The sequence below is a fragment of the Amblyomma mixtum genome, chromosome 1 (assembly GCF_055824585.1).
Source record: "Amblyomma mixtum isolate Tamu chromosome 1, ASM5582458v1, whole genome shotgun sequence".
NCBI lineage: Eukaryota > Metazoa > Arthropoda > Arachnida > Ixodida > Ixodidae > Amblyomma > Amblyomma mixtum.
Window position 1 is genome coordinate 22,971,239 of NC_143012.1, and position 14,141 is coordinate 22,985,379.

Below are 14,141 nucleotides of genomic sequence, written 5' to 3' on the forward strand. Positions count from 1 at the left end.
TTTTATAACACATGTTCCACTGAGGACATTTGGGATTTGATGCAATTTGATTTCAGAACCAGCCGAAGGGCTGCCGGCACCCAGCGATAGAAGCAAAGAGGACTGAGAACAAGATAAAGAACCGCTACGGCAATTTACTCGCATGTAAGTTCAAATCATTTGCGACATAGAGAAACCGACAAGGCTAGATGATAAATCCATGTAAAGGAACCCATCAGCGTTCGTCTTCTCATAAGGAAAACTTCATGCGCTAGATAGCTCTAGGCAGGCAGGAAAAATTATATTCCGGAATGTTGGAAGGGGTAGGGATCAGAAGAGTAGCACTGCTTTCACAGCGAAAGAAAGAGACTGAATTGAAGTAGCGCTTGGAATCCGCATGAAGCATTTTCATACCGCCGTCATGGGTATTGAAGTTCATTTAAGAAATCGTTCCCAAGGTGGGACGACAAAAACCTGTTCCTTGTCATATAAGACAATTTCCTTGCCATCTTTAATGTGTTACGCGGAAGCGCATGGTTTCTTGCTGCTTATGCGTTTGCTGCTTGAAAGGTTTCAACGGCGAGTAGGTCGAACAAAAGAAAACTAAACCTTCAAGAGCGACGTAGGAATGTTTTGAAGCGAAAAGCTTCACTAGGCTCGTCAACACCGGGTCTGGCGTGCGCCGTGATCAATTTTCGCCACAGCTGCGCATGCGCGAAACCGAGCGACGTCACGCGGAGCGCAGGTGGCCGGTGCTGCCGCAGCCGTCGTCGCCGCCGCGTGCTGACTCCGTCGTCTGAGCGTCGCCGCTTCTTCTCGCCACCGTTTTATCCTTCGCCGCTGCCGCGAGGTCGCCGCCGCCGTCCCAAGAGGAGAAGGTTCTTTCGCAAGGCGTTGCGAGAACGCGTGAGCGGCGGCGGCGGCCATAGAAGAGGCGGCCATCCTCGCCACCGTTCGACCTTTCGCCACAGCCGTGCGCAGTGCGCATTTGAAAGGAGGGGCATATAAGGCGCGTTTGCCCATAGAACAGGCGCAGACACTCGCCATGGGAGGAGAAGAAGAAGCAGCAGTCGGACGGCGCAGAAACACCGATTCAGAAGTGGTAGCTTAGGAGTTGGCTGAAAAGCAGCGAGAGCTTTTCGCTTATCCAGGCTTAACCTTTGCTAAGCCACAGCCAATTTTTTTTTACATTCATACGGAACGAAAATGCTTCTATCAACACGCTGAGACACATAATCGAAGTTCTAAACAATAAAGGAAAAATAAAAAGTGCACTTAATCTCCTTACGGGCGGAAATGAGAAAGCATTTCGAGTTCTGTTGCCTCCTGTGTTACTTAGTATTGTAATTAATCATTGATGGTAATTGTTTCCCAGTTAATTGATTAATCAATTAACCAAATTATTGAATTATTTAACCCCTACCTTGGTATTATTAATTTCAATGATTAATAATGATATATTTTAATACTACTTTATGTTTTGAATTCTCACAGGAATTACTAGTAATTCATAAATTTCGTGAATTGCTAGGAGTAATTATCTAAATTAATTGTCTTCATTCAGCCATTCAAACTTCGCATTCAATCAATATTAATCATTACAAATCATAGTTACGCTATTACTGGACGATCGACAGTTCATGAGGACACGCTCTGTCCTGACTTCCTCTCCACAGCCCGTTGTGACACTTCCTGTCCCCGCCACTCATGAAGTAAGAAATGCTTTCGCATTAAATATGCGGAAGAAACAAAAAAACGGTAGTTTTTTTAACGTAGCTAAAAAAAGTAGACATGCGAAATTACGTGTTCATTCTTCACCCCCTTTTTAATGGCATCTGCATGTGCACGCAATCGCGTTTATCGCTCTTCATCTTCACAACCTCTCTCCACTCGGCTCCAGCCGACGCGACGCCCTCCTCCCATTGGATACAGCTGGCGCGACGCTCCTCCGAACTACCTCGAGCTTACCCGAGTTATTCCGAGGCTCCACACAAGATTCTTGCTTCGGTTTGACCCCGTTAGGTAGTGCTTCCGTACTCAAATCAGCTTGACATAGGATCACTTCAGGACTCCATCACTGACCAGCAAGAGTTCTGCCTTGATGACGGATGTACTATCGGGGACAAAAGTGGTATACACCACGCGGCGGGAGCCGGAGCAACGGAAAACTGCGTTTCAACGCCACCTACAGGCGCCATCTCGGACCCAGACAGCCAATCTGTGACCTTTATTATTATCAGGCATGTCGATTGGCTTGTTCCAATGTTTCAAAAATGCGCTGCTTCCACGACAAGTCAGCCGCGCGCGCGCGGGCATTTGATCACGTCGTGATGGTGCGAGCGCCGGCTCTCAAGCCGTATCTCGAACGCGGGTTGAAAAACGAACACACAAAATGAAAAGAGGGCCACCAGATTGCTACTGCTGCGGCGCCGCTCGGCATTTTGGCGAGCAAAAACACGAAACATTGAAACGAGTCAAGCGACATGGCTGCTGATAATAAATGTCACAGATTGGCTGTCTGGGTCCGAGATGCCGCCTTCAGATGGCGTTGAAACGCAGTTTTCCGTTACTCCGGCTCCGGTCGCGTGGAGTATACCACTTTTGTCCCCGATAGTACATGTATAAGCATGCGACACTTTCTCGCATTAAGAATTAATGTTGATAACGCGTTTCTTCCAGATGACCACAGTCGCGTGAAGCTCAAGCCAATACCTGGCATCTCCCACTCAGACTACATCAACGCCAACTACATCGATGTGAGTACATGGGAACAAATGTATTGCTGTATAAATGATTCCCTCGTTTATAGTTCTTTATTTGCTTCCTGTAGGGCTTCTGGAGGCCAGCACGTTACATCGCCACTCAAGGTAATGCTTCCCCACCGTTTACAGTTGTCCTGTCAGTTGTAGTACATAATACGGCTCATAAAGCTGCTCTTACCAGCAGCGGGAAATATAAGACGTAAAAACAAAAAAACGCTATGACGGCACATTTCACGTGCTGGGAATGCTGGGATAGCATTGGAATCCTTTTATGCAGCTAACTACGCCTTTTAGGTCATTCTTTTTGCGGTTCTGTTTTGGTAACTCTGTACGTTCTTCTGCACGCAGACAATCGGCCACGTATGCTGGTTCTTAGCATTTTGGCAGATTTCCCCGCATTTTTCGTTTTGCCGCCTTCTTCAGCCTTGAGCATTTTCACGAGATGGGATGATGTCTCATACTTTCGAACAATCAGCGAATTTCATGACCAACCCACGCCGGACACTTTGTTTCTCCGATGGATTTTCTAATGCTATGCATTAAAATATTGGTTCAGTAAAGTAGATTGGAGGGTGTACTTTGCTGACCTAGTATATTTACTGACCCTAGAACACTACGGCAACTCCTTAAAGATCACAAAATGTTTTCTTACAGGTCCTAAATATCAGACCGTAAACGACTTTTGGCGCATGGTGTGGCAGGAGAACGTCTGCAAGATCGTCATGCTAACAAACCTCGTTGAACATGGTCAGGTACGCGCGCTTTGTCGAGACCCCAGGTAAAATCAGCCGCAAAAGTATACGGGAAGCATTCCTCCGAAAAAAAAAATTCTGAAATAGCATGGAAGCCCCACCGGAGCAAAAAGAGGTCAGTGATGTCACCACACGGAGAAATCCCATTGGCTAAAAGGACGTGACGTCACCAACCCGGCAGTTAGCTTTATGCAGGTAGTAATTTCGGTTCGTGCACATCGTCGCAGAACAAGTGTGAGAAGTATTGGCCCGAGAAGATGGCCAGCTACGGCGAGATCCAGGTCCAGCTCATCTCGGAGGAGAAGTTCCCCGACTGCATGATCCGCAAGTTGCACCTCACGATGGCGGACACCACGCGAGAGGTGAAGCACTTCCACTTGACTTCGTGGCCCGACCACGGGTTGCCCCTCCACCCGAACACGCTGCTCTCCTTCCTGAAGAAGGTCAACCAGTACCGGGCATACAACGAGGCCCCCGTGGTGGTTCACTGCAGGCGAGTGCCGATATAAAAAAAATTCGCTGTCGCTTAGCTTGGTTAAGCCCGGTAATTGCGAAAGCAATATCCGTACCTACGCCATAGTTAAGCTGGTAGTGTAGCTGGTGGTGGTGCTTGTGGTTAGACTTGCGGTGATGCATCGGTTATACAATCGAATCCAATCCAACACCATCCAATCCAATCCTATCAAATCAAATCCAATTCAACCCACTCCAATCCAATCCAATGTAATCTACTCTAATCTAATGTAATCTAATCTAATCCAATCCAATCCAATCCAGTCCAGTCCAGTCCAGTCCAGTCCAATCCAATCTAATCTAATCCAATCTAATGCAATCAAGGTCAAATAAAGGCCAATGGTGGTCACCGCCGCGGCACGTTGGTGGTCACCGCCGCGGCACGGCAAAGGCGTGAAAGTGCAAGTAGTATTGCTTTGGTGGTCACCGCCGCGGCACGGCAAAGGTGGGAAAGTGCAAGTAGTATTGCTTTCGCAATAACACAGATAACCTTCCTTAGATGCAGTTAACTTAATCGCTGTTCCTCCAGGTGATCAAAGTTACAGGAGCACTAGAGCTTTCATCACGAGAGAGTTCATTCCTTGGCCCACATTGTCTTCAGTCCACACGGACCATATTGCCGCGAAACCTGATAATGAGCGCGCTATCAAAGGTATTCACGCCACGTTAAGGACGCTATTTTGTGGTGCCGAGCGTAGCTTCCGCAGTGCAATTCTGAACAGGTAGCGATAAGCCAATTAGATATGCCCAGTCCTCAGGTTTCAAAGCCTTGCAGTTTGGTATTAAGCCGTCCAGCATGGTCTTTTTTTATGTTCATTAGGTAGAAAATTTTATTTTGCTGCTTGCTAGAAGAACAAGCATTGTTACCTAAATCTTCATGTGAATCCCACCCTTCCATTTGTATTCATCCATACTTAAAGAAACGGCGAGTACCGCGTCATTATAACTACGGACAACTACATCCGCGGACAAAATCGAATGTTCTTTCTGTGGGCCAAAAGTTTCCATCAGATTATTACCCCAGTCGTAACCGGTAAACAGTATTGCGGATAACAAAACAGCGGATGCACATATAGTAAAACTTACTGGCATGGTTCGCAGCGCTGGTGTCGGTCGTACTGGCGCCTACATTCTGCTGGACAACCTGCTGGAGCAGGCGCAATCCGAAGGCGTGGTGGATGTCGTCGGCCAGCTGTCAACGATGCGCAAGAACAGAATGAATGTTGTTGACACGCTGGTAAGTTTGCCACCATGCTTTCGACTTAGATCTGTTCCCGCGATCTGAGGTTGTGCGCAAAGCATTCTGTAAAGTCCCTGCATCCGCAGGTCTTGCTGTTCAAACTTATAAAGGGGCAGAGTGTGAGGACAAGAATTAAAGGTGCACTGAAGAGGAATCTGAACTCGTCTTTTTGCCGCGGGAACTCGATCTACACGTTCTGAGCATTCTTAGAAACTTCGATTTATTGCCCTGTGTGGCTGATTTTCCTAATTAAATCGAATTAACGTCCGGCTCCCGCCTTTTTTTTTTAATTCTCCCTCGTACGGTGGGCGGAGTCGGCTAACGCGGGGAGTGTCTTGCAGCCAGCTCTGTGGAGGCTTTGCTTTCGCTTTATTTTGTTTTTTTAGGTTTCCGTGAATAAATAGTTTCATTCGCAGATAATATATCCGCAAATTAAGCCCGCAGAAATAAAAATACGCTCGGACTATTTGCTTCTACGGACGACTACGTATTGCTCCGCTGATGGCAGAGCGGCAAGCCGCCGCGGGACTGGCTGAAAGGCACTCCACGCGTTGGTCGACTCCGCCCACAGTACGAGGGAGAATTCAAAAAAAAAAAAAAGGCGGCAGCCGGACGTTAATTCGATTTAATTAGGAAAGTCAGCCACACAGGGCAATAAATCGAAGTTTCGAAGAATGCTCGGAACGTGCTGATTGAGTTCCGGCGGCAAAAAGACGAGTTCAGATTCCTCTTCAGTGCACCTTTAATGATGAGAATAGCTGTCTGATATCACACACCATTTTGTGGCTGTGTTGTATCATTATAATGTAGTAATGTTCAGTTTGTAAGTTGCGCGTATCACTCTTGTTCTAGGCTTGCCTCTATGTGAGGTGTGCAGCACACGTTATTCTTTACTCGAGTATTGTTCTTGGCTAGTGTGGTACTCCCTCTTGTTCGATTATGCAGCTTGTTGGTGGTTTGTTATAGCATTTTCTTCTACATTCTTGCCACGTAAGCCTTGTTCATTTTAATGTATTTTTTGTGACACTCACTCCTGATTCAGGCCCTTTTACTAAGGCTGGCAGTATTCCTGAAATGCATAAACATCAATAAATAAATAAATGTCACAGTGGAAAAATGTTGATCGTCAGATGTTCCAAGAGTGCCGAATATACAGTTTAACATCAAACGCTGGAGAAAGCAATCCTTTACCAAAGAACTTACATTATTCAGCAGATGCTGTTCAGAACGCTTTAGTTAAACCTCACTGGCACTGGGCAGAAAGACGAAATGATGAAGGAAAGTTGATGTTCACAGTGTTAGCATGCTTGCTTATTGGACTGAACATTCGGGCCCGAACTTCAGTGAGTGCACTACATATCGACCACGGCTATGGGAACACATTAAATGAGTTTGGATGAGAATGGTTGATGGATAAAGCGTGAACCAATATAGAGGTGAGAAAAATGCGAACAGCCTTTCATCTCAATCCTCGAATATCCCACGAATGCAGGCAGTGAGATGGCAGCTTGTGTTGTGGCCCAACTTATCTCAACAGTTGTACGATGTCATGAGTATAACACGAGTTTAAAATGAAATTGATGACGACTGCTTCCAATATGCGTCCTTATGGCACTTTCTTAAGACGTTCATGGTTGTCCAGCTCGGAAAGGCGAATTTATTGCCTACAAAGTTGGCCTTAAAATTTTCCCAGCCTCTGGATTCAAACTCAAGACGTCTACACCAAAAAAGACTTTGTGTTCACCGTATTGAAATCAATGGCGGTGCAGCCTAGCCTCCGAGATGCGCGCTAAAATGTGTCTACGTATTGCAGTTTACTTGCGAAATCGGCCGGTGAAGGCGCCACCTGTTTTTCATTTTTTGGCGTTGTCTAGTTTAGAAAAAAGCGTCTTCGATGAAACTTTCATCTTTGTAGTTAGAACGCTGTAATCCATTGATACAGGCTAACTTTACTTAGTTCTCAGAGTCGGTTTCGGCAGCATGCGCCTAAAAAGATACTCTTTATTGCTAACATGTCGGGAACCTCCCCCCCCCCCTCCCATCACCCTCAGTTTTTTTCTTCCTTTCGAATATCAGCATTTAGTGACCTCACAATACTTTTCATTCTAGGAGCAGTACAACTTCGTGCATCGTTGTCTGGTGGAGTGCGCCTGCATTTCTGACAACAATGTTCCCTGCATAAAGATACATGACCGCTGCAGTCAACTGCTCTCTGTTGACAAGACAAGTGGAAAGAGTTACATCGCAATAGAATTCGAGGTAACGAACTGTCAGAATTTGCAACTGCACTTGAGATTCCGCACTTCGAGCTGCATATGAAATATTTCAGGGGTAGAATGGGCCGGCGTCGCCGTAGTGCACCGCGAATGAAAACTCCGGCTTAGGCCTGCTGATAAATGAAACCGTTATCTAGGCGGCATCTAGGAAACTGAGATTAGCGAATTTGCTGGGACACAATGGCCTCGGCGGTTGTAACATCAAGCGAATTGTATGTCATTGCTTGATTCTACGTTTTGGAGGGAACGCATTCTGCCTGATAGTAATGTTGATGTCACTGATAATGCACAAGTATTAAGAAGGAAGTTAAACTTTTATAGCGAGAGCTGTATAGAGCATGTTTCCTATTTTTGCGGCTCTGTCATAACACTGCGCGACGCTGACTGGTGGCCATGCAGTGACATCACGTATTACATCTTGATGACGTCACGTGTGCTCGAGCAAATACCAATATGAATAACACTCATCAGTAGTAACACTCTTATGTTCACCCACGGACAAAGAGCTGTCGCTGAGTCTGACATTGCATAGCGATAACTGTGCTGTGTTTTTTTTTCTCACAGGAGCTGGAGCCTCTGAAACCTCTTTTCACGCCGGCGGACTTTACAGCAGCAAGAAACCCTGCAAACCTGAGAAAAATCCGGGATCCGTCTATACTTGCTCGTGAGAAATTGTTGCCTCCAGTTCTACACTTAGCAGGGACCTAGTAATGCGGTAGTAATGGAAGCCCCATGAGGCCAAAATGTAGCGCCTGTCATAAAATTCGCCCTTTGACTGGAGGGAGGCGACATCACCAGACAGGAGCATTCGTACTAGCTGGCGAGAAGCGATATCAGCACACCGCAATATTCCTATTGTCTGGAAGGAAGTAATGTCACCATATGGCAAGTGACGTAACTTCCGGTAAAGACATTAGACACCTTTAGCGCACCGTGTACCGTTTTACCGCTACCGTTACCGGAGTACCGGAAGCCCGCCCACCGGCGGTGAGTACGCGCTGATTGGTTCCGACGTTGCGGGCGCGAGCACAGCTGCCGGGTATGTGGCGCCATCTGGCGCCGTCAAGGCAATTTGCGCATGCGCATTGGCTGCGCGCAGGCTCCCGGTACTCCGGTACCGGTGACGGTAACACGGTACACAGTATGCTAAAGGTGCTGTTGCTACCGCATTACCAGCACTAAAAAGGAATTAGGTGTCGCTGTGAATTTTCTTGCTTGCTCCAACATGGTTTCTGGGAGAAATATTAGCGCGTAAAGGCATCTACGAATAGACCGAGAAACACACAAATGCAGCGCTACTCTCGTCTGTTTTATTTGCATCCAGACCAGCAGATATATATATATATATATATATATATATAGATATATATATATATATATATATATATATATATATATATATATATATATACGGAAACGAAAACATGCGCAGTACGGAGAGAAATGGAGTCACCAAAAAAGTTTAGAGAAAAATGTACAGGGTTATTAATTTCGGCCTTCAAGAGCTTCGTAGACGTATCACTGACGCAGCTGTCTCCCCTCTCGGTAATAAGATCCCAACGAATGAAACTGCGCAAAGAGAAAGGGACGAAAAGAGCAAGGTATGCCTTTCGTCCCTTTCTCTTTGCGCAGTTTTACTCGTTCGTTTCAAATGAACCAACTAGCCCGCCGGAGCGTCCTACTCTAATAAGAAGCGCTTGCAATACTTCACGCACCTTTTTATTGTGACCTTTGCCTAGGATCCTTATCAAACTCAGCGGCGGCTCGCAAGCTCTGTAGTTCGCACAACGCACAGCTCAATTTGTCCCTCCATCTCCTGACGCTCGTAAATGATCCCCTCCCCGGTCATTTACACATTGCCCAGTCTGGCCTATGTAGGCCTGCCCACAGGTGAACAGAATCAACGCTTTTAGATCCCTTTCAGTTTGAAAGCTGCGGCGCACGGATTGTCGCCTTTCCGTTTACTGCCGCGCGGTGGCGCTTGCCACGCTGTTTGCCCGACCAGAGTGGTCCTTCGCGTCTGCGCCATCGTCGTCGCCGCCGCCTGATTTGGAGCAGCCAGCAGATATCAGCATGGAAGATATCAGCTTTCCTCTGCCATTTGTTGGCAGTGACGCGTATCTTACAGTATGAAAAAGCTTCAAGCAAGGGTGCTTAAAGCATCCCACCAAAAAGATGCTAGAGTTTACCAACATTGTAAACAAAGCAATCTCGATTTCTTTGAAAGAAGGTCCCGTTTTTGGGGACATTTTTTGGGAGGTGCTAGACGAGCTGGAATTGCAAAACCTTGCTCGGCTTGGATGTGCAGAGCATATGGCCACTTTTTACATGCCAAGTTCTGCATTTTGTCATAGTGACACGCTTGCACTTCTATGCGAGAGACGTGAACCGCCGGCTGGAGAACGGAGAAAAGGTTGTCATCGCAAATAACAAAGCTCGCCTTCTGTTGCCATTCCCTCCATGCTTCCGACTTAGTGTGTCTGCATTTAATGCTCGTCTGTGTTCAATTAAATTAACATCCTAAAAATGAAAGTGGAGGACGCTGCTCCCGTCTGTGCGATCATTGCAAATAAAAAGCTCTTCTATAGTTATTCCCTCCCTGCATCCAGCTAAGTGTGTCTGCATTTATACTTGTGTTCACTGAAATTGGCATTCTAAAAACCGTGCAAAACGCTGCTCGAATGGGTGGTGCTTCGTTGATAACATAGCGCGGAATTTCGTGGCTGGTCTAGAAGCGGAACATCGCTAGTTTTAACCTTTCATTAATGTTTCGAGCATTCTCCCGAAGAAATACTGATAGCTTTACTCCAACATACGCACATCATCAGCGCTAGGTCTTCCTCGTAATTTGCAGCGCTGAATTTGCCGCACACGGGTGTGTGAAAACTGATTTTAAGGCGGAAGCCTTTAATGCCTCATCGTTGTAAGCAGGAGTTGTCGACAGAAAATGTCACGCTTTTCAATTGGTCGAAATGCTCGTGACGTCACAGTGCGCGAATTTCAAATGGGGCCAATTGTACTTTGGCTAGTAACCATGCAACCAATCAAAGGGATCGTATAGTGATGCTCCAACTAAGTCGGACTGGGTTTAGTTAATTACTTAATTAATCAATTAGCCTAATTAAGATAGAGGAGAATGAAGAGGTCAGAAGAAAGAGGAAAAGAATAGAAAGACGCGCGCCGCAGCGACAACAGCGTCCGCGGAAGAAGACGCTGTTGAAAAAAAACAGATAAGTACGAAGCCGCGTTCGCTCCACCACCACGCACTTCCCTACTCAGTTCGACGTCGCTCGTTTCATATACGTTGTGTCGAACATCCTAGACAGTTCCAACAATTGACAGGTGAATGACAGAACACGATGGATAGAAATACAATAATATAAATATGAAATAGCCTAATTAACCTTTCTAGTTAGACCGCATAAATCAATAAAACCGAGAACGAAATTGGTCGAGTTGGGGAATCGAACCAGGGTCTCCGGAGTGCGATACGAGCACGCTAGCCACTCCGTAATGCCAGCTGAATGGTTTGGAATGAACAAAGGCGCGTCTAGCTAATACGGCGTCTTCGTTCACTCCCATCTTCCCCCTTTCCCTTACGGCGAGGTGCAGGTGTCCACCCAGATATGCGAGATAGATACATTTCCTTTCCTCAAAAAATAAATTTACCGTCCAGCAAGGCGTACAGCCGAATTGGCGATGGCGTTCTGTGGACTCCCTGGCAGCGTTGCAAGACGCTGTCGCGTTCCACTCTTACAGGCGAAGCTTAACATGTTAACCAGACATCAGTAACACACGCAGACAGCCAATGGACGCGTCATTCGCTGGCAGCACTTGAATCATCATTCACAACCACATTCGTGACAGAATGCTGTACTAAGGCTTTCGCCTTGCACCACTTTAGTCGCCAAAGTGACTCCTAATTTTTATGGTTCAAGAAGGTTGGTGCGAGGCACAGGCTATGTTCACGGGCAGTCACATGATTCCCCCCCCTCACACACACACACACACACACACACACACACACACACACACACACACACACACACACACACACACACACACACACACACACACACACACACACACACACACACACACACACACACACACACACACACACACACACACACACACACACACACACACACACACACACACACACACACACACACACACACACACACACACACACACACACACACACACACACACACACACACACACACACACACACACACACACACACACACACACACACACACACACACACACACACACACACACACACACACACACACACACACACACACACACACACACACACACACACACACACACACACACACACACACACACACACACACACACACACACACACACACACACACACACACACACACACACACACACACACACACACACACACACACACACACACACACACACACACACACACACACACACACACACACACACACACACACACACACACACACACACACACACACACACACACACACACACACACACACACACACACACACACACACACACACACACACACACACACACACACACACACACACACACACACACACACACACACACACACACACACACACACACACACACACACACACACACACACACACACACACACACACACACACACACACACACACACACACACACACACACACACACACACACACACACACACACACACACACACACACACACACACACACACACACACACACACACACACACACACACACACACACACACACACACACACACACACACACACACACACACACACACACACACACACACACACACACACACACACACACACACACACACACACACACACACACACACACACACACACACACACACACACACACACACACACACACACACACACACACACACACACACACACACACACACACACACACACACACACACACACACACACACACACACACACACACACACACACACACACACACACACACACACACACACACACACACACACACACACACACACACACACACACACACACACACACACACACACACACACACACACACACACACACACACACACACACACACACACACACACACACACACACACACACACACACACACACACACACACACACACACACACACACACACACACACACACACACACACACACACACACACACACACACACACACACACACACACACACACACACACACACACACACACACACACACACACACACACACACACACACACACACACACACACACACACACACACACACACACACACACACACACACACACACACACACACACACACACACACACACACACACACACACACACACACACACACACACACACACACACACACACACACACACACACACACACACACACACACACACACACACACACACACACACACACACACACACACACACACACACACACACACACACACACACACACACACACACACACACACACACACACACACACACACACACACACACACACACACACACACACACACACACACACACACACACACACACACACACACACACACACACACACACTAAAACGTCCAGGATAAACGTTGCAAACGCGATGCGCTAAAGCGCAATGCATACCATTGGTTTTTTACGAACTGGCATCAGCCTGCTCTTTATCTCACCCTTGAAACAGTTCTTTAACCATGAGACGGAAGTTTCAACTTGACAGCTCCAAAAGTACCGCAAATTTGAGTTCGACGTGTTCGCTCCCAATGTTATCGCGGATGAGAACAGGCTGTCACAGCAACTGCCAAGCGCGAGCGCTCCGGCGGCTGCGGGCCGACAGCGACAGCAGCGCCGCGTGGTGAGTGGAAGCGGACGGGGGCCGCTTTCTCGGGCGCGGCTCGGGGGAGCTTGCAAACTGAAAGGGATCTAAAAACGTTGAACAGAATATCGTAAACAATCCCGATACAGCCATTTAAAAACTGCTTAGCATGCCTCGTCTTAGATTCGCTCATTTTTTTTTCAACGCGCGAAGTGCGTGAGCAAAGCTGGCAGAGCTTCTACGGAGCGGAAAACGTCACTGGCAAGTTATGTCTGTTCGCCGCTTTTTTTACATGATGTGCAGCCTTCTGAACATACGGTACCACAACAAGTTCTCCAGTACTATCTCTTTCATACAGTTTTTAGCGCTATTAATTCTTCGAAATGCTATGCACCATCTTGCCCTACCACAAGTTTTGTTAATCCAGTATGGTGCACACCAAATGCGGATTTAAGGAATGGGAAGCGTGGGAGGCGGAAGGGTCGTTACTCCTCCAAGGCAAGAAATTTTACATGAGAAAATCGTCCTGAACTCCATTTCGTGGACGAAAAATTAAAAGACGCGGTTGAAATGGGAGCGCCCCCGTACCCGCCTCCTACTACAGCGACCTATAATTCTAACTCTTATGTAGCTTGACCCACGGTCACATTTAAAGGTGCCACTCAGAATATCCTAATCACTGGATTGTTTAATGTGTAATCGCATAGTCGCAACCCTCACGCCTGGCTGCTTCAAATCGTCCCAGCC

General features: G+C 47.1%; 2 protein-coding genes across 4 annotated transcripts in view; one reads left to right on the forward strand and one right to left on the reverse strand.

The window, feature by feature from the left end:
- Window positions 1–14,141, reverse strand: part of LOC149365714 (putative RNA-binding protein 46) — a 378,374-nt gene that overhangs the window by 129,445 nt on the left and 234,788 nt on the right. The gene's annotated exons all lie outside the window — the stretch shown is intronic.
- Window positions 1–14,141, forward strand: part of LOC149365716 (receptor-type tyrosine-protein phosphatase kappa-like) — a 56,903-nt gene that overhangs the window by 36,468 nt on the left and 6,294 nt on the right. The window contains exons 12-19 of the mRNA XM_089545369.1: window positions 57–144; window positions 2,659–2,735; window positions 2,810–2,846; window positions 3,396–3,493; window positions 3,721–3,986; window positions 5,108–5,243; window positions 7,356–7,505; window positions 8,087–8,186. Coding sequence (XP_089401495.1) covers window positions 57–144; window positions 2,659–2,735; window positions 2,810–2,846; window positions 3,396–3,493; window positions 3,721–3,986; window positions 5,108–5,243; window positions 7,356–7,505; window positions 8,087–8,186 — 952 coding nt within the window. The remainder of the gene's footprint in view (window positions 1–56; window positions 145–2,658; window positions 2,736–2,809; window positions 2,847–3,395; window positions 3,494–3,720; window positions 3,987–5,107; window positions 5,244–7,355; window positions 7,506–8,086; window positions 8,187–14,141) is intronic.